The sequence below is a fragment of the Centrocercus urophasianus genome, unplaced genomic scaffold (assembly GCF_019232065.1).
Source record: "Centrocercus urophasianus isolate 14NV4802_14NV808 unplaced genomic scaffold, USGS_Curo_1.0 seq_26, whole genome shotgun sequence".
Lineage (NCBI taxonomy): Eukaryota > Metazoa > Chordata > Aves > Galliformes > Phasianidae > Centrocercus > Centrocercus urophasianus.
The window spans coordinates 15,747,271-15,768,513 of NW_024884822.1; the positions used below are offsets into that span (position 1 = coordinate 15,747,271).

Below are 21,243 nucleotides of genomic sequence, written 5' to 3' on the forward strand. Positions count from 1 at the left end.
TCATTGGGTCTGGCTACTCCAATGCACAGCTACTATTTTTTGCAACAGCAAAAAAACACTAGGAATAATTTCCCAGCCTGTAATTGTGGGAAGAAGGAACTAAATTTTTTCATGGCAACATTTCCATCCAAACTTCTTAAATTAAAAGCAGAATTTCTCATCAGAATTTCCTCCCAGGCTGCCCAGCTTCCCATCTCAGCCCACCCCTGAATCGTGCCCAGCTCTGCAGCTCTGCCGCACAGCACAGCGATGTCAGCCCTGGGCACACACTGCTGTCCCGCTGCAGCCCAGCTCTGCACCATCACAAACCATCACTCTTGTGCCCCTGGAAGCTGCTGCCACTGCACTGAGCACTGACTGCACCTCAGGCAGGGCAGCATTACCTCCACTGCCTAATTGCTGCAGTAATTAATGAATTTTCTTTGGCCTGCCAGTCCCTGGGAGCATTGCTGCCGCAATCACAGGAAGAGAGAAAATCTGACTCACTGGCACTTGGGAAAGCTGGAGCTCACCCTGCTGCTGCTGCCCTGCTCCCCCACCCCAGCGCCCCATCGCTTTGGGTGGGAGCACCCACTTGGCCTCAGCCATGGGATGGAGGTGCTGCCCTATGGGGCACCGTGGATGGAAAGCTGCTCCCACAGCCATGGGCACCACCAGAGCTTACTGGAAGCTCTACATGGGAGACGGGGGCAGGAAACAAAAGGTCCACCTGTACCCAAGGCTGCTGCAGTTGGATGGAAAGGGAAACCCCGGGGCCAGCCACAGCACACGGGGCTCAAGGCCACCACCAGCCCTGCCCACAAAGCAGGCACGCTCTTCACTGCCACCCACAGCTCCTGGGTGCTGCACTGAGCTGAGGGCACAGCACGGGGAGGCTGCAAGCTGACAAGGGCCATCCAAAGGCAGAGATGAGCCTCTGTGGGAAATACCCAAAGACGTTGCTCCTTTTCCTCCCCAGACTGTGGCAGCAACGTTCCCAACAACCATTCCAGGTCTAATTTCTCCAGATTATAGCAGATGTTCTGTTCAGGAAACTGCAAGAGGATTTAGGATTTAAATAATGCCATGAGACCTGGGAGATGTTTCTTTACGTGACTAACTGACAGCAGCTGTTTGTTTTACAACAAGAATACTCATGATCTGTGCACACAGGTTGATTCAGACCCTGCCTACCATAGCGGCTGATGTCACTCTGGCACACATCACTGGCATCTGAACTCTGACTGCAGGGCTGCGAGCCATGAAAGAAGTCCCCACGGCTCTTGAAGATGGGCTGTAAGCTGAGCCAGTCAGCAGGGAACCCCAGATCACAAAGAGAGGAACCTGACAATTAGGAAAGCAAATTTCACAAGCAAAGCAGGCTTGGGGAAGCCCCACTTTCAGGGCATCCCTAGCACACCAACTGCTGGCACTATTTTTGCACGGTTCATCCAATGTTTCCAATTTTTTTAATGCAATATTTGCTGCAAAGACAGCAGGATGACCTCTCCACTACCCCACAGCTCCACTGCCTGCACGGCCCATCCAGCGCCGCAGGGCTCAGCCCTCAGCAGCTCCAACTGCTAATGAGCAAACAGGAGCCCAGGGGATGAGCACCTCTCGGGCAGAACGCAAGGCAAAAGCTGACTGCTTTAGCAAAGAGTCTCTACACATAAGTAGTATTTTTCCATTGCTGTACAGTGAATAAACTGGGGGGAAGAAAATAATATCCCTGTCATATCCTAAAGCTCCCTGACATTATTTACAGCTGAAATCCTGCTGTACTGAGATGCTGAGCAATAACTGGCATGTGAAACTCACGCTAACCAGAAGTGGATGTGACAAATACATCTTAACTGTCCAAATTGAACAGCTGATGGCAATACCTGTCATCATCCAGGTAACCGCGCTGGCTGTAAGCGCTGCATTTCAATTGCTCCAACTGCCAGGAAGGGCAAATGTTAACAGATCCTTGAAAGGTTATCCTTACTCTGACTTTTAATGAAGGTACAAGAACTTTGTGACTGTGGAAGAATGGCTGGAGTTTCCCCATTGGAAGCAAAGACTTTAACACCGGGATGGCACTTCATGTTGTTTTGTTTTGCTGCACATAAATAATCACCAGTGAGACTGCAGTACTTTGAAGTTGAACTTATGAGTACGAGCAAAGCTACAGTGAGGGTAATAAATTATGCAGAACTGTTTGTGCTGGGAATGGCAATGCTTCAAGATGATGCAAATAGGCACTTTCTGAACCTCTTCTAAAAACCCAGAGAAACCTTGGGACCAAACCATATGGCTCAAATCAGCCACCCATAGCAAGCTTAATGCCTCAGCCAGTCAGCGAGGATTTGGGCAATTAGGTTATTAATGTGTTTATGCAAACACAGAGAAAAAGAGTTGGGGAAAGTCTCCTTGATTTCTCTCTACCAAACCTACCGAGCAGCACAGAGCCGAGAGAACATCAGTCCAGAATGAATTTAAGGGAGACGGAGCTGCTGACGCCGTGCCCACAGACAGCGGCGTGCCCAGAAAAGAGCACCGACAAACCAGCCCCGCAGGCAGCGACCCTCCGAGCAGCACTCAGCCGCCACCTCCTGCTCCACACAGCCACTGAGCTCCCAGCCCAGCAGCCCCTCAGCCCGGGCGGCCCGCGGCGCTTTGGGTCGGTCTGCGATCAGCTGAGAGCGTCCGTGTTCACACCCAGCGCTGCCCCCGTGTCTGCAGGAGGGGAAGGCGGCTCCTTCAGAGGGAGCTGCGTTTTGCTAGGGGTCAACGGGAACAGGCACAGCGATCCCTCGTGTCCTTGAAAGTCTACCAAATCTGCGGAGGAAATCTGCTGTATCGGTTACAGTTTATTATTATGTATCCTTGGCTCAGGAACAGGAATATTTAATTACACTAATTGCTTCTGGTTGGGGAAGGGAGCCTTTACGCTTGGACAAAGCTGCCTATAAACCACTGCGCTTCTGCCGGTTCGGGCTGCGGGTCAGGTTTTACATGTTCTGAGAAGATTAACTTTACTCCTCGTGAAGAATTTAATTACAGGAAGTGATTAGCCAAGTGCTCCCAGTCAATACAACTGCAGCACGGACTCCTAAGGAGTGTGTTTTCTATTACATGGGTAGCCAAAGAATGGCGAAACTGTAGCAGGGCCATTTGGTTTAAGTGATACCAGCGAGCCCTGGGTCTCCACAGGAAAATTACAACATGCTGACTCAAGCAACATTCAGCAGGGCAGGAGAGGGGGAAACCAATAAGAAGGCAGCAGGAGACCAAAACTCCATTTTAAAATACAGAAATAACACCATTTTATAGGCTTCTTGTTTTCTAATTGCAGTGCTGCAAAAATCAATGGCTTTTGGAAAGTAAAAGAAACGCACACAGCGAACTGCTGGAAACCCCACTAAGCCATAAACCAATGCTCAAGGTAAATATCAATATTGTTCCCCCCCCTTTTTTTTTTTTTTTTTGAAGGGAGATGGGACAAAGAACAGACCTGCTTTGTCATTTTCACTCCTGGTTAGGAAATATAATGGCACGCATCTCATGAGGGAGAAAACTCCGTAATTCAGCAGACCGAACACAGCAGCATCATTCAGAGGCTGGAAGGCTAACAGCACAACAGAAGACAACTCCAAGTCTAACCAAGTAGCTTTGCATTCCCACCCTGAAGATAACCGAGTGCAGTGCCTACAACAAGCTGCCTTCCTGCCCGCTGCCATGCAGAGATTCTTAAATGGCACAAGGGAAGCGCAGCCCATTTCTCAAGATGGGGATGTCCAGGATGGGCTGCCTGACAGCATTCTGTGCAGCACAACAGAACAGCCCCACGGATCACCCTGCGCTCAGTTTTGGCAGCTGTGCAAGCAGAGCTGAAGGTGCAGCACATCCCAGAACCAATGCCACGTGGGTATCTGCCACCTGAACGGGACATTAACTTCACAGAATTACAGTATTTCCCAGCACTCTGTCAAAACAGGATTTTTCCCAACAAACCATTCCCATAAGCTCAATCTAGATGAGCTGTTAGTGTTGTCTGTTGGGAGCTTCTTCTCACTTAATGAATCTGATCATATTCATATTCTGTCAGTCTCACTTGGCAGAGGCAGCCTGTCGCTGGGTGACTCCACCAGGCAGCTCCTGGCCTGTGGTCAGACTGCCCTCCGCATCACTGTCGCTTCAGACTTCAGTGACCCTCACCTGCACCACTGGCACAAAACTGAGCTCCTGGAAACAGGGTAGGTGCAAAACAATTGCATCTCGAGACAGGCTTAAAAGCAGAACTGAGGATCGCTCCCTTTGCAGGGGACACAATTGCTGCACTTTTATCCAAAGAGAAGGGGAGGGTTTGGTGAGCAGTATCCAGCTCCCGGGGAAGCAGAGCTAACAAGGACAGCATCCTGGTGTGTTCCTCCCCTGCCAAGTACTGCCTGCACCGCCCCATAGGCAGCACTGCTGGGCCCTGCGGTCACTGCCTGCAGCCACAGCTCTGCAGCCAGCAGCAGCACGCGGGGCTGAAAGGGCGGAGGTTTCTTTTTGGAGATGAGTTGCATTACGAGGAGGAAAAAAACTGCTTCTTTCTGGCAAATCCTTGTCCACCAGATTTCATCACCTTGTCAATAACTTTACACGTTGTCAGAAACAGATTGCAAGGAAAGAAGGAGGTTTGGTGAGACAGGAGCTCCGCAAAACAGGGAGGAATCGAGAGAACAAAGTGCTGCAGCACGTCGGGATTCCGCTCTGCAGTGCTCCAAACCAGGCCAAGTTTCCTGCCTGGATTCATGATGAACATTTACAGCCAGTTAAGTAGCAGCTGCACATCCATCAAACTCATTGTATTAGCACCTTGAAAACATAAAAGTCATGAAACAAAGAAGGCAGCTGCAGCGCTCCCTCTGGGAGAGGAACACAGGTGCCGGCCGCATCTACTGCAACCAAGGCTCCCTGGTGCCCAGCCCCAGTCAAGGAGCACAGAGTAATGAGCAGCGTAACCAACAACGAGCACAGTGTAACAGCAAGCTTACAGGCTGTGTCAGTGGGAGCCCCCGCGGGTGGAGGTCAGGGCACTCATACTGAGGAAGACTTCAGCAAATGTTTTCTGCTGCCACAGTGCAGAGGGTTGGGAATGGGCCGTTACTGGAGGTTGGGGCAGAAACAGGCAGTGCTGGGAGAACACTGTCACAGAGTCAAACAAGTACAGCCTATAAAGCCAGCCGGCAACACCAGGTGAAACCCAACCTCTGCACCCATAGCAGGAGGTGAGGCAGGGCTGCCAGCACAGGGGGCAAAGGCACCATGAGGATCCCATCCCACAGCCCAGCAGCACCAGGACGGCAGAGCACCCCCAACCACAGCTGGCCTTAGCAGCCCAAAGGGAAGCAGAGCTCTCTCAACTAAAGGCACAAAGTCCTTAAGAGCACAACTGCTGGTTTCCAAGGCTGTGTGGGTCCTTGGCAAGTGGAACACGCCAGCCGTGTGCACAGCTTAGAGCCATTTCTGGCAGTTTCTCTAAATCCAGCTCAGTGCACAGTGCTTCCCCTTGCCTCCAAGAGATCCCCACTGCTCTGCAGCCCCACAGCTGCCAGCAGCTCCCTGGCACCATGCGCTGCCCCTGCAAGGGGATGGGTGCAGAACAGGCAGGTTTGTGTGCAGAACAGGGGAAGAACAAGGGCTGGTGCGAGGATGAGGAGAAAAAAATAGAGATTACAATACAAGGAAAGTGAAGAGTCTAAAATTAGCAAAGACAGACAAAAGATGAAAGGGAAGAGGAGAAGAGCTGATGGAAGAAGGGCTCAAACTGTGCAGAAAGCTGTGCAGAGATGGCTGCCCATCTCCTCCAGCCCCACTGCCCAGGGCAAGGATCTGCATGGCAGCAGCTCTGTGTGGCAGGATGAGAATGCCCTGCAGGCTCTTGAGCAGCTTAAGGAAGTGTGAAATTCCAGCAAAGGATCTATGAATGATGTATTGAATAATGTCATGGTTCTTTAACTTTAGCAGCAGATTTACACGGTTATGGAAGCAGGAGGCAAAATGCAATTTGGGGAATAAAATTAACTGAAATTCCTGAGACTCCGAGCAGAGCAAAAAATAAACTCAAAATCCTCAGCCATGAATGTATCACATTTGCAGCCACCAGCAGTGGAAGGGGCTGGGTGCTGCAGTCCCCCCACCTGCACTGCCCACAGCCACACACCCTGCCCACAGGAGGACACACCATGAGAACTGCACCCAGCTCACCTGAGCAGGGCTGAATTTACAATAACACAATTGCAATTAACACAGCAGACACGCCCCACTTGCCCTCCTGAATGATTCCAGGGGGAGGCAGTGAATTTTTTCCCCTAGTCAAGAATGGCAAGCAGAATGTTCATGAAAGTTAATTGCAAAGCTGGGGCTGGTCAGTTAAGTGCATGGGTACATGAGGTAGCAAGAGAAGGCACCAACAACCACTTCCAGCTGTAAGGGCTGCCAAATGCCCTATCCCTTGAGATAGGAGCAATGCTCATGTCTCCTGTCTTTCTGCTTCCTCCTGCAGGTAACATATCCCTGTTAGAATGGGAGATTTGGCTTCCTGTACAGAAAACCATCGTGCAGAGAGGGCAAGCTGCACTCCAGTTGATTCCAGCTTTTAACAGAGAAAGGCGAGTCCAAACCCTTAGCAGCCAACAGCCTGGGACAACATAGATGAGCAGCAACCCAACACTTTTCCTATCCCAATGCCATGCAAACCCATGGGACAGTGGGATTGGGAAGCTGAGGGTGCGGATCAGAACCCTGCTTGCTATCGAACAGACAGCACTGCTACTAGCGCCACGGCTGAGTTCTGATAACAGCCATGAGCAACAGGAGGATGTGCTGGGGGGGGGGTTGCATGGCAGGGCCCCAGAGGAGCTTCACACAGAAAGCAAGGGCAGCATTTGGCCCTCAGAACTTAACTTAGCAAGCCTAATTGCATTAACTACCACACAGCCTACAGCTTCATCTGTAATGAGTTTTAGGATTCAGAAGCTCAGAATTGCATCTGCAGAAGCAGACTTGCAGGATTGAGCTATTAATAGCCCCTGGTCCACACTTACTCCAGTGGAGAGACGCAAGGGGGAGGAGACAGCCAGAAGGAGACAATGCACTTGGGTGACACAAAGCCAAAAAAAGGCTGATCTGCTTCCCCACCCCTCACACACAGCTCTGCCTTGCAGCAGGGAGCAAACAAAGCATCATACAATTAACTCATAAACATTCTAATTAGAAAGTTCTTACATTCGATCTGATGCCCAAACACAATGTGACTTCACTGTCTCCTCCTAAAGCCACGTAAAAATGAGGTAAGGCTGCGAGCTTCCACCCAGCTCCAAAGCAGCACTGCCAAGATCTGCCAAAATCAGCACGTACCCTGGAAGGGCTCTAATGGATGCAAATCAGCACATCCACTTGTACCGCTCAGGCAAGAAGCCTCATCTCCTTTGAGAGGCGCTCTGAAATCTGCTGGTGTGAGGCTCTGGGTCAGCACTGGGACCATTGCTGCCATGGTGCAGCAGAAAGGTGCCCTGGGCACACGGGTGGCAGCGCTGTCCCTGGATCACCCCCGGCTGTGAGAGCAGCAAAGCCGTGTCTCGGGGAAGCAGACAGCCCCAGCCAGGAGGTGACCTCTGCATGGCATCGCAGGCAGCGCCTCGGGAGACTCAGGCAGGTCAGGTGTTGGCCTTTGGCTGCATTTTTACACAGAAGGAATGCTTCTTTATTACCTCCACATCTAAGAAACGTTTAACAACCTGTTGCTGTACTTCAGCAGCAGTGTCCAGCTGCTGGATTTTGCAGCCCTCCTCATGAGAGCGCCGTATCAGTGTCACACAGCAGCATGAGATGGGCTCTGTCCCAGCTGCGGTGCAGGAGCTGCTCTGTGCACAAGGAGTGCATGGCTCATGGCACCACACAGCACAACACCGTGCTCAGCATCAGGCAAGGCTAGCAGAGATGGCTGCTCTGCAGCTTCCCCGGCACACACACAGCCCTGGCACACCTGCTGGCATCAGCTTGAAGGCTCCTCACTGTCACCATGCCTTTCCTTCCCACCTCTGGGTTGGATTCTGCTCTGGCACATGATCACAGCAAATGCAAACATCAGCAGCTCAGAGCACAAGTCAGCATATTTCCCAGTCCAGCACAATGTCTGGGATTCACAGGCACTGCCATAGGGCTGAGACCCACTGCTATAAGACCCAGCTGTACTCGGTATAGCTGTGGACTGGCAACTGCAGGAACCCACGGCCCAGAGATCTGCGGGAGGAGGAGAGACACCTCCAGAGCATAGCCAGAACTCAGGAGCACATCGCTGCTTGGAGACCTGCAGATCCCAATTCACTTCAGTCTCTTCTAACATAATGACTTTTTGCAGAAGATAATTGCTGTGGAGACGCTTGCAAGGATTTTGATGGGCCTATGCAATGACACCTTGGCTTCTTCCAAAGAAACAAGCAAACAAACCACAGGAACACCAGAACCTGCATTACTTGTATCCTCCAGCTGAGAGTGTCACCCCTGAGCCGATCCTCACAGCCAGAGACAATCTCTCATCTATCGTACCATTCATACTAGCCAGAATTGCACAGTGGGGAACCAGCCACAAAGCAGCACTGCCAACGCTGTTATTATAATTAACGACCTGTCAGGCACAATCCAGGTCAAGTTCACCTAGTGACCTCTGAAGAAGGCCCTCAGAAACCTCCTCTCATTCTGCCTGCTCCACCCCAGCCCTCAGCAGAGGATCACTGCCCTGGCAGCCAGACAGGCTCAGAGTTCCACCCGCCGCTGCTTAGGGCTCACCTGCAGGGTAGCTGCGAGCATCCTCCCTCCAACAGCCACCACATCCTCTGCTCAGACAACAGCTACCTGCAGGCAGCAGGGGACTGGATGCAGCATCTGATTTCAGAAGGGTTCGTTTCATACTTATCTCCTTGTACATGTTCAGATAACTCATATTAAAAGTGTGAGATGTTCAGCTCCCTCTAGATTTCGGTAGATCTTGTGTGAATTAGCAGCCTATGAAAGCACTTCCTGCTGTATGTGGTTGGATGATGACTGTTCCCTTCCTCTGCATAATCCTGCTGCCTGTGTAGAACAAAGTTCAACCACTGCCACAAGGGCAATTTCCCTTCCTCAGGAAGAACAAATTGTGCCTTAGCGCTCCCTGCATCCAGACAGCTCACCAGAGCTCTGCAATCCAGGTATCATCCCTATGAACCATCGTGGTGTTTCGCAACAGCATAGCTCAAAGCACTTCCCTTAAAATGAAAAGACTAAAGAAGAGCAATTCTCTGAGCTGTTCATAAGGGAGCTGGGGACACACACAAGCGGCTGCAGAGGCAGCTGGGCTGTTCGCTTCTCTCCCACAATTCACGATCCTTGGAACACAGCAACAATGGACTTCAGCGCCACGTCACCCCGCAGTGCCCCTCCAAAGCGCCCAGCGTCAGGGCAGCGGCAAGAACCAGCCTCACCTCAGCTGGAGGCAGCGCTCAGCTGCACCACGGTGACAGGGGCTCCTCACCCACCTCAAAGACACACGAAGCACCGGGCGCTGAGGACACTGCATCTGGCAGCAATGCTGACGGGCCCAGAAGAAGCAAAGTTCATTTTCTCCCTGTTCCATGAGGGATGAGCAACCCACACCTGCACACTGCAGCTCTTAAGGCATTTCCTGAGGCTGTGCTCTGCAGAGCTGCCACATTCCTGCAGCACCATGACAGACAGAGGGTTCTTCCAGGAGCTGCACCATGAACACAAGCACTTACTGCTCTGCAACATTTATCTGACCAAGTTTAATGGCAGCAGCCAGGTGTTAAACAAGCGATAGCTTCCCCCAGACAGCAGTCAGCATCTGGCTCCCATCAGCCTGAGCTCTGCGTTTGGACACATCCATCAGTGCTCACTGCAGACACAGCGAGGCGGAGAGGACGGCTCCTTTGCACTCTCCTGACCTCTGTCCCCTTCTCACCCAGCAATATTTACTAAACCTGCAACTGAAGCCATCAGTCATGCCTACTAACATTGCTCATCAGCTGCTAACTGCAACAAGGCTGCACAGGAATGAATTGTCATTAGCAGGTACTGACATTTGGCCTAATGCTCATGTTTGTCAGGCTGCTTTTCATCAGTCAGATTACTTTTCCTTTACTCACTGAGCACAACAAAGGGAACACAAGGAAATGCCTCATGATGAACCACTGGGCTGCACAGCTCATTTCAAGAGCAGTGACACAGCCTCACGTGAGCAGGATTGCACCTGGGGACGTGGAGCTCCACTGCTATGGGCTCAGCAGCAGCACCCGGAGCTGCCCAAGAGAGCACTGGGCTGCAGAACGCTCCATTAAATAACAGCTGGTACATTTGTTATTAATAGATATGTCAGTGAGGACCTCTAAATTAAGTATGAAAATGCTAAGATTAAACTTAAAGAAGAATCAAGTAGCTTCAAAAGTCTGCAAGACTCTGGAACCGATGCACACACAGCTGAGCTCGCTGGACTGACAGCAGCGTGGCTGTTCCATGACACCGCGCTCCTCCTGCTCCCATGTTTCCTGGGGAGCATCAGCACTTTGTTCAGCCCCCACTCCCGTAATATTCTCTAAGAAGAGCTGCAAATCTAACCAAACAGCCAACAGAATTTTTACACTAAACTTGAGATTTATATCAAATCCACTTTGAGGATGTTATCGCAGGGTTAACACCCACTCAGGCTTCAGACAGTACAGCAGCAATAAATGGTAACGTGCACTAAAGAACATGATTTAGATTTTGCTGAGCAGGCTTGGCATCTATAAATCTCAGCACTCTTAATATTTAAAGTTATTATTCCAGTGACAAAATAGACACGAGGGAGACAACAGTCTTCATCGCCATTAATGTTTTATTGTTATTCAGAGAATACGGACATGGTCTGATCCAAGCCAAATCATGGCAGCTTGTTCACATACTTGGGGGGCAGAGATAGTGGTCGCGTTTTATGCCCGCTCTTTGAGCTGAACCACAGGGCAGAGGAGATCAAAATGGGGGATTAGTTGTCTATTTTGGTTTCTGCTTTCTATTTTCATTACCTTTCCATTCAAAGGATCTGCTTTAGCATGGATTTAGGAGAGATGACTGGCACACTGCTGAGCAGCTGACTGCCTTGCACACACACAAGAGAGCAAACAGCTCTAAAAAGAAACAAAAAGGCTGTGCAGAAATTCTGCCTGGAAATGGCTCTCTCCTGCAGCCCTGAAGCCCAAACCCCTGTGATTCCTTTAACCTCCCACAAGGTTGCAAGAAAATGCACCTAACCTACTTGGAGTCTTTCTTTCTTCCTAAGGTATGTATTGCACCTCAAAGCACTTCAACATCCTTTGCAAGTTGACCCCAAAACAAAGCAAGCTGAAGCTGCAGTAAGGGTTGGTATGAACTCAGCTGCCTGAAGCAGTAAAAGACTGAAAAGCAACAAAACAGAAAAGCCACAGAAGCCACACAGCCACCTCCACAGCTCCTGCATCTCCCATGCTGCTGAAGTTGGCACTGCTGGTGCCCAGGCACCCACCCCATATAGCTGAGAAGAGGTACCACCAATTTGTGCCTGTGCCTCCACAGCTACCAAAGGCCAACAGCACAGCACAAAGGGAAACAGTGCTGTTCTCCACCCCTCCATGGCTGCAGCCACTACGGGAAAACAAAATCTTTCAGTAAAAATCCATCAAAAGTTTCCCTTCGAGAAATTAGGCTTATAGTAGTACATCAGGAGAAGAGTAACAGTGCTGGAATGACTGCTCTGAATGGAGATACTGACTTCAATTGTTCAATTACACCTTTACTGGGGAGGACAGCAGGATGCATGTTGTGAAAAGCACTTCTGACAATGCATGAACAACATCTCCCATCAGAAATGGGAGCTGCCACACAACTCACACCCGTTTCACACAGAATTACACTTCTGGGGCATCTGGGAAACCAGGCACTATGGATGGTGCAGGCACCACGAGGTGCTGTGTGCCCACTGCCTGAACCCCGCGGTGCAGGGGCTCCTGCCAAGGAGCAGAGTGGCTGCATCCTCTGGTCACGTCCACCCCTCCCTGCCTCAGTCTGCACGTTGACCTCCTGCCCCTCTGCACTGCACAGAGTGTTCAAGCAGCCGTAGCTGTGCTCCTGGCCCTGGTTCTGCCACTGCAGGGCCGGGATGCTGCCAGCACCTGAAGGCACAGCTCTGGGGAGCCAGGAAGAGCACAGGAGGAGCGTGGGATGTGCAGCCAAGCTCTGCAGGGGCGCTGGGAGAGGAGGGCACGTGCTGGGTGCTCAGCATCCAGCTCCAAGCTCCCCCAGCGCAGCCCGGCGTGGCCCCACACTCCCTGCGGTACCCATCCCCGTGGCTGCAGCTGGGCTTTGTGCCTGCTCAGCACGTCGACATAAGCATTTCCAGCTCCTGGTCGCAGCCACGCAACCGAGCTGGGGAGGAGCAAGCAGCTGCTATTTTTAACCTGCTTGATCAGCATCCTGCCACGTCAACAGCAGCCTCAGCCCCGCTGTGCTGTTGCTCCACTTCCTCACCTCCACACACCTCTCACAGCCCATGCCAGCCCATTTCCAGCATCTCATACAGCTGGATTTTGGTTTTCAGAGGATCTCTTCCCCCAGCTCTCCAGGAGTGGAATGTCTCTGCTCCAGTCCAGACTTCAAGCCAAGCAGCAGCTGACCATCAGCTTTCATGACCTTGCCCGGTTCTTCTTGCAGACAGTGTTCACAGAGATCTAACGACCCACAAGCTGGGAGCTTCCCAGCTGTGTTCCCCTGTAGGTAACTGCTGCTCTGGGGAGGTTTCAGAAGTTTCCTCATCAGAGCCATCACACCTCTGTCCTAGCACAGCCCAGGGACACCACAGCCCCAACACAGCTGCAGGACGCAGCCCGGGGTGTGAGCACTCTGCATCGCTGCAGCCCCATCAGTAGTGGGCCTGAGTCTCAGCATTACCCGCTCCCAGCACTTCCAGTAATCCAGGATTACAGAGTCCCCAAGCAAATCTATTCTCTCATTAATCCACAGATTAGAGCATCCCAAGTCAGCTTTGACGCGGTACACCAGGAATGGCCAAGTTAGGCTCATCCCTTTAGCAGCGACCCCAGGATTAGATAGGAGACATGTCCACAGCCCTGCAGAACAACTGGACCACGTGCAGGGAGAGGTCGGGGAGCCCCATAATGTCTGTGTAACTGAAATAATATGAATTTTGAATAACTGAATATGAATTGAATAATTTTGAAATAATGAAAAAAAAATCAAAACCTGAAAGCACAAAGGATGGAATTGTGTAATCAAAGTACTTATGTGATAAAGCAACCACTTCAAGGAGGTTCCTGGATTAATCAAATCTCAATCCAGATGATCCCCAGACCACAATTAACATCATTCATAACAACAAAATACCTGGTAGCTCTCATCCCGAGCCAGGCACGGGGGAAACGCCTCACTTCCTGCTTCTAAGAGGACTATGCATGGATGGAAATAAAAAGCCACTGTCACTGCCACAGAAAGCTCTTAGCAAGTGGGCACTGAAAGCGAGAAAGCTTTTAGGCACTCAGCACAGCGAGACTCAGCTCCAGAGAGCAGCTGATCCATCCCTGCAGCTCTGTTGGTGCAAGGAGAATGCAGCAGCCACCCAGTGTCACCTGTGACCTGAGGGAACGAGTGGCCAGAGGCGTCCAGGTTTGGGTGCATGGATCATTTCTCCCTCCACAAACCAGAACAAAAGAGCCCTGAGGAAGCTGTTCACAATCCAATGCTCCTGGGGCCCGTGGGGCAGGGACTGCTATGCATGGGGCACACCTGAGTGGGAATGGAGGGTGGCAGAGGAGCTACAGCTGGGAGGAGTGAGATTAAACTGGGAAAAAGAAATGAGGGTTTAATGACAGATTTCTTACTGGCAAATCCATTTGGTTTTGGAAACACAGTTCAGAGCAATTAAAGATTCACTGACCAACACCAGCGAGTGGGTGTGCAGGCAGGAGCTGCATCCTCAGCACCTGGCAGAGCCCTGGGGCCACCCCATGCCCCACGGACGTGGCCATGCTGCCAGAAAGCAGAGTCGCTGCTGGAGGTGCAGCAGAGGGCTGCACTGTGGAACTGGGACAGCATCAGTTGGCCAAGGGCAGGAGCCAGGAGCGGCTGCTAGCAAGGCCAGGTATTCTGTACAGTTCCCCAGAGTGATCTGCTGGAAAGTGAGCGTGCCAGGGAAATGCCAGCCAATGCCTCATTGCATTGCAATGCAGTGCGTACAGCCGGGGCACACAGCACACACTGCAGACCATTCCTCCCACAGCTCTCCTGCGTCTGCAGCATGGAAGGGAGCAAGGAACAGACGCTTGGAAAGGAAGGGCACCTGTCAGGCCTTGCAGTATTTCCCTGTGTATCATACCAGGCCAGCAGGAAAGCTCTCCAAGAGCCCTACAGCAGGGCTGAGCTACATGGGCCTTCTGCAATTGCAGCTCTGGAGTCCCACAGCAGCATAAAAGGTACAGACAGAGAGGACAGGAGGACCCAGTCCCACCAACCAGGCATCTGATGGGAGATGCACCCCATGGCCACACACACCTCCCAGAGCACAGCCCTCGTTCTGCCGTTCATCTGGTGCCCCACTGGCTGAGCCCTGATGGCCACAGCTCCCATCCCATCCAAACCACAGAGTACAAGCTCCCGGGCACCAAGCAGAGCAAAGACTCCTCCCCTGTCTGTAGGCATTCGCCCAACTGCAGCTATGGGAAGGGCTCAGAATGGCCAGGTGGGTGGGAGGGCTGCACAACTGTGGCTCACAGCCCAGCTGGGGGCTTCAGGAGATGATGCTTTTGATTGGGTTGCTGGGAACTGCCCAGCTTTAGGATAGGGGTGTGAGAAGCCCTTCAGCATCTCTAGCAAACACATCTCAAAGTGGAAGTTATTCAGATGGTTGGTTTATATTCAGGTAGTCTTTATTTGTCCTGTTTTTGACTGGGAGCTCAGCAAAATTTCTAATCAAGATGGATTTCTGCTGCAGAACAAAGCCACCCAGTGTTCCACACACACAGCCCCCACTCTGGGGACACACTGCGAGGCCCTGGGCCACCAACCCTGGGCACTGCCCTGCGGAGGACCCCGGGCCGGACCCCCTGGTGTTGTGCACCACATCTCTGAAACTCGATCTTCCCTGGCAGCTAGAGTTGAATTAGCACAACGGGTGCATCTCCTTCATTAGGATACTTCTGAGAGTCACACAACAGGGCACTGAGTGCGTGCTTTTGAAATACCATCCTCGCCCCGTATTTGCATAAAAATACCAGACCTATTTAAGTGACACTTCACTAAACCACATTACATAAGTCTATTTACTTCCTCAGCTGACACACGGCAGACAACTCCGTTTCCAAAACAAGTCTTTGCCCTCCGAGCAGGATTTGGGAGGGTTTTTAACTGAAGGCAGGTTATCAACCAGATCACTTTAGGAATACGCTGCTTTCGCACGCAGTAAATAAATAAATAAATTCAACATTTTCTTTCATAATTTTTTCCTTTCACGCCACACCAGTAAGCCCTACCGCTTCAGAGCACACACAGCTTTCTGGGGCAGAATAACTACACCTAGAATCAGAAGCAACGGGTTGCCTACAAACATTTCTGTCTATTTCATGTCTATGGAGAGGATTGGTGGAGTTTTCTAGTGCTGTTTGCTACACCACTCTGAAAACACCAGCGTACAACTTCGAGAAATTTACCATGGATTACCAGACCAAATCTTATCACTGCAACAGCAGGCTAGAAAATCCCCGGCTTCCCGAGTGCCACCAGCTGACCTCACTGCAGGCGCAGCTCAGCCCCTCGTCCCTCCCAGCCAGGTCACAGCAGGGCAGCCACATTCCATCTGCACTGTGCTGCCTGCCACAGTCATGGTAAGCTCATCCTTCCACAGACCACAACCAAGGCTGCCTGCCAGGTGGAAGCACGGAGCTCCCCTGCCCTGTGTGCACTGCCCCATTGGAAGCCCTGTCTTGCATCATCCCACAAACACAGAAAAGTCCCCACCTGTGCAGGCAGAGCCAGGCCAGCACCACAGCCCTGCCCCGTGGATCGAGGCACATGGGGACACGGTGCCAGGAGCCAGCAGCACTGCAGCTTCACTCCACTGCCTCCAGTCCTTGCCAGCTCTGAGTACTTGCATTTCAGCTACACACAAGCAGTGCCAGTTTGCACAGGATCTTCTTGTGCAGCTCATCAGGTATCCAAAACTTGCAGTTACTATATTAAGGTGCCATTTTTCCAATAGATAGATTAACTCTCCTTGAGTAATGCCCTGAAGTCATAACTTCCACCAGTTCCACCAGTTCGGTCCTATGCTATCTTTCTCCAGAGCCTTACAGGAATGAACCAATAACGTGAGGAGTGTTTGGCTGCTAACCAAGCAGCTGATCAACCTGTCCATGCCCTCTGGTATGGAGGCTTTGTTAGGGTTTCCTGTAAGGTGTCAGTTCTGGCAGGAGAACCAATAACTGCCCGGATGGGGCACTGGGTTTTGTCTCAGAGAAGCTGCATTTTCCTCTTGAGGCAGAAAGCAGGAGGGCTGCACCAGTGCTGATCCGTGGCTGGCTGCGCTCCGGCTGCCTGTTTGCCATAGGCAAGCACTTTGCAGTTCACTGTTCAACCCCTGAACTGAGCACAGCCTCACTACCTCCCCTAACCCAGAACCATTACAGGAAATTCATGTCCCAGTGTAGCAGTGGCCAGGGCCCAAGGCTGAGCCAGGGCTATGACGCTGTTAATGTCTAACAGGCATCTCCTCACCTCTGTAATACACAAGTCAGAAAGCATGTTTCTTCTTGCAGAGGCTTGTAGGAAGAATAGCCCTGAGACATTTAACTCCTGTAACAACAATTACACACATTTATACTTCCTAAGCCTGCAAGAACAGCTACTGTCCAAGGCTACTTAGGGAAGCACCTATACAATCATAAGATAAGGAAGCTTCTTTTGACCCTGTGCCCACCCACATCCCCCAAGCCTTCCCACTTAGCACAACAGCCATCAGGAATGCTCACCCTTGCAGGGCAGCAGCAGCATGAGCGCTTTGTTGCAATCAGGAATTCCTCTGCTCCACAGCAGCCCCACATGAGCTCTGCTGACTCCCACAGAATGGAACAGGCAGTGGGACGACGAGTCCCATGCTCACCTGGCCCATACAGCCTTGCCCTGACACAGCAGCTCCCCGAGGAACGGACACACACCGGTGACACACACACACGCGCTCTCGAATCTGCAGGGAGCGGCTCGCTCCTGCTCAGGCACAAATCCGGCGCTAAGCGCTGCTGGCACTGCCCCGTCCCATCGGCCCCATTTGGGCTCCGCGGTACAGAGGCATCCGCTGCCCTTCCCGAGAATCACAGAGACGTCGGGCAGCTCTGGACCGCGGCGAGGAGAAGGGCCGGGACTCGCGAGCGCTGCAGCGCTCCCACAGCCTTTGCTTCAGTTACGATCTTCTCTGACTCTCACGCAACTGCGGAGCAACACACCGGATTGCGGCTCCAGCCCCTGCGGTATCCGTTGAGGGACAGCTCTGACTGACACCCGAGAGGCTCTCGTGCATCCAAGATGTCAGACCTCATCCTCAAAGCCGGATCCGGAGAGAACCGCGGCCGCAGCGGGCTGGCAAGCCGCGATGCTGGTGGAAATGCACCGGGTCCGGCGTTGCTGAGTCACCGAAGCGGGGTAACCGCAGCCCGCACGGCTCTGCGGGGCTCGGCCCGCGCCCCCTCCCGCTCCCCAGCAGCAGCTGTCGCTGCCAGGCGGGACGGCCGCAATACCCGGCCCCGGGCTGGCCGAACCGCGCCGCGCTCCGGGGAGATGCCGGGGAGGAGGAGAGAGGTGCCGGCGGCGCGAGAAGAGGGAAGACGGAGGCTCGAGGGGATGCTGCCAGGGGGCGGCCCCCACCTGCTGCCGCCGTCGCCCCCGGGGCGCTCACCTTCCGTCGCATAGCTGTGGTCTCGCAGGAAACTGCTGTTGATCTTGCGGGTCTCAACGTCCTCCTCCATTGACGGCGGGCTGGCTGGCTCGGGGCGTCAGCAGCCGCAGCCGCGGATCCATCATCCCCCCCCGCGCCCTGCTCCGCGGCGGCCGGCCGCGAAATGCGGCGGCGTGGGGGGAGCGCAGGGGCGGTGGAGCCGCTGGCTCCTCCCATACGGCACCGCACGGCTCCGCGCCGCGCTGCAGGGCGTGCCCCGCTCCGCCCGCCCCGTCGGGTACGGCGCAGCTCGGGCGGGCGCAGCGGCTCCGGGATGCTCCTACCGCTGCGCAGCTCTCGCCTGAAGGAGAACCGGGGCTGGGAACGCGGCCCCTCACGGCCCGAACAGCAGTGCGTTGGCGATCTGACCGCAGGCCCCTTTTCCGGCAGAAGAGAAGCCGCAGCGCGTCCCGAGCCACTGGGCTGACCGCGCCGCCAGCAGCGATACGGTGCGCACCCGGGGCTGCTCCAGGGGGGTTCGCCGTGCCTCAGCTGTGGAAAGCGATCGGACTGCGGGGCAGTTATGGCTGCGAAGGTCAACGCACGCCAGGGGAGCGGTGACACCACGAGGTGAACAGCACAAGCGCAGGAACCACTAGGAAACTGAGCGTCCTGCACCTCAGGGAACATTTCCAACAGGACAGGCTTTGTTCCGGACGTGGCACCTGGTGCACTCCAAAACGAGACAATCACCTATTGAGTGTGTTTGGAGGGAATCAGCCTTGGCAGTGACTGAGCAGCTGTCAGACACAGAAATACACTAGAGGGTGATTTCCTCTGACTCCACCTCTGTTACTTGCTGCATCTGAACTTAGAAGTAGAACCCATACATGGTGTTGATATACAAGATATCCCCAGATGGGCAGTGATGCGTGCCCTGGGAACCAGCACACCTCCATGTCTCACACCAGAGCCACAACTGACACACAGCTTTCCTTCACCCAATCGCTGCCAAAGGAACACGGGCACATGAACACAGCCTGCGTCCTACCTGGGTGCCCACCTCCTGCAACCCCTCAGTCCCTCCACAGAGCACAGTGCCACATCGGAGCACAACTGTTACTGGGATGGAGGGGAAACTCGGGATGCGGAGGGAGCAGTCGCAGATGTTGGGGGACACTGTAAAATACATTGCTGCACTGCAGTTTGATTTCTTCCCCTAACTGTAGTATAACTAGAATCTCATTGGCAAGGTGCAGCATTTTATAGCCAGCAGCATTCTGTTGGGATGGCCCTGCCTCCTGGGGAGGTGTTTATTTCAGGGGAGCACTGGAGACAGCTTCTTCTGGTGAGGAAGCTGAAGGACTCCACTGTGCACCTTGTGGGCAGGGCAGGGCCATGCCACGCAGCTGAAGAAGCTCACAGGTCCCCACACAAACACGTCTGGCTCCTACCAGACCAGATACCCCAACCTTGTGCATTCCCAGGTCCTCAGCTGTCTGCCCCCCCCCAGGACCAGTTCTGACATGCTGTCACTTGGAGGCTGATAGCAGGTGTTGTAAAACTGCACTGTGGAGAACACCAGCACTTATTGCTGACCCTGGGCAGGACAAACCACACCTCTGCACTCATGTTCTTATCCACATCCATTTCCTGTCTGCAAAGAGGAGCTAATGGTCCCACAGTAAAAGAGAGAAGGAAAAGAAAGATTAAATGCATATATATAGACACACAGATATCTGATTATCTCTACCTACTATGCTTGCTTGCCTGCAGGTAGGAACTTGCACCCTTTAAAGGATGCAATCTGACTCAAGCAATTCCAACTCCAGAAAAGAAAGATGAAGATAGATATTTTTGAATAACAGAATGTTAGCTTCCTCCCTTCAAGCCTCAGATGGCAACTCTTGGTCAAAAGGCAGCACGCAGCTCAACCACAAGCTCCAGAAATGGTTGTAGATATTATTATTGAAACATAAGCACAAACCAGCACCTCCTTCCCTTTCTTTCCAGCAGGTTCTGCTTTCAATGTAGTTCCACTTCAACGTGTGCCAGCTCCTTTCTACTTTATTAACTAGAAAAATTCTCCTCATTATGCATAATTACAAATTCATAAGTCCTGCAAAGTTTCTCAATACACTGTAATACACCTGCGAGCCACCTGTTTGTTATGCAATGTGCATAGGAGCTGCATCATGAAATCCATTTATTCTCAGCTTTTTAAAATCCAGGAACGAGCCTCCACAATATCTAAAAGCATTAGCTGTCCTAAGCAGGAACCCATTTGCAGATTAAATTCGCCAAAGGTCAGCTTGGAGCTGTCACTGTTTCCCAAGCTCCCAGGTGTCTCCACGTTCTGTACTTTGACATCTCCTGCAGAGCCAGGACACTTTCCACTCCACTGATTTTGCTTCAATTAGAATAGGCTCTGTGCATGGTTTTCTGCAGGACCTATGCAGTGTATTAATAATAACTGAATCAAGTCTGATTTGATTCTCAGCATGAAGCTTGCATGAAAAACTTCCTTCATCAAATCTGTTTTTACCTTCACATCCATGAGTATTATTCTGTTTTCCTAATTGCTGGTATGTGTTAGAAAGGCATCTTTTTTTCTTTTAATTGTTTAATGTATTATGAGGTAGCATTCCTTTTGAACCTCGAAGGTCTCTCTCCTTTACCTTGGCTCATGCCACAAGTCATTCACAGCCCATGGAGCCCATGGATTTTGGAGAACACCTAGGAAAGTCTTGCACTGCCCACCAAACACCCATCCAACCCAGCCATGGAAGGATGTGCACTGCAGGTGAATGTGCCCCAGGTGAGTACCTCGTGTGGGCTCTTCCCTCTCCACCTGCAGTCCCAGCACAGGACAGCCCTGTGGGCACAGGACAGCATGTGAGTCCCACTGCTGTTACAGGCATTCCCCCATGAGGTGCTCCTAAGCTGCATCCGCAGGTTTCTCATGCAGTGCACCAAAAAAAAGACAACTGTGAAGCTTATTTCAGCATGACTTAAACCAAGACAATGAAATCTGGGAAGTCAGGCTGAGCGTAAGGGACAAGAAGCATGTCTCCCTCCGTGAGGGACTCAGGGTCAGGACCTCAGGGCAGAAAAGGAAAGAAACAATTCATTGAATGCAAAATAGGCAGAGACTTCTGCTTCCCAAAGGGAATGTGATAAACTGATCTGCTTTGCCTCCACCCTTGCCGCATGCTGTTGCTCTGCTCCCTGGTTAGCGGTGCAACAGGAACAAGCACTGTCACATCTGGCCCTGGCTCAGAGATTAC

The 21,243-nt window shown here is 52.3% G+C and overlaps 1 protein-coding gene across 3 annotated transcripts in view; it reads right to left on the minus strand.

Moving 5' to 3' along the window:
* Positions 1 to 21,243, minus strand: part of PPP2R2B (protein phosphatase 2 regulatory subunit Bbeta) — a 60,986-nt gene that overhangs the window by 24,076 nt on the left and 15,667 nt on the right. Inside the window, exon 1 of one of the 3 annotated variants that reach the window (XM_042826540.1) lies at positions 17,978 to 18,092. The exons of the other annotated variants lie outside the window; for them this stretch is intronic. Coding sequence (XP_042682474.1) covers positions 17,978 to 18,047 — 70 coding nt within the window. The 5' untranslated portion in view covers positions 18,048 to 18,092. Of the gene's footprint in view, positions 1 to 17,977; positions 18,093 to 21,243 lie in introns of those variants that run through there. 3 annotated transcript variants of the gene reach the window in all.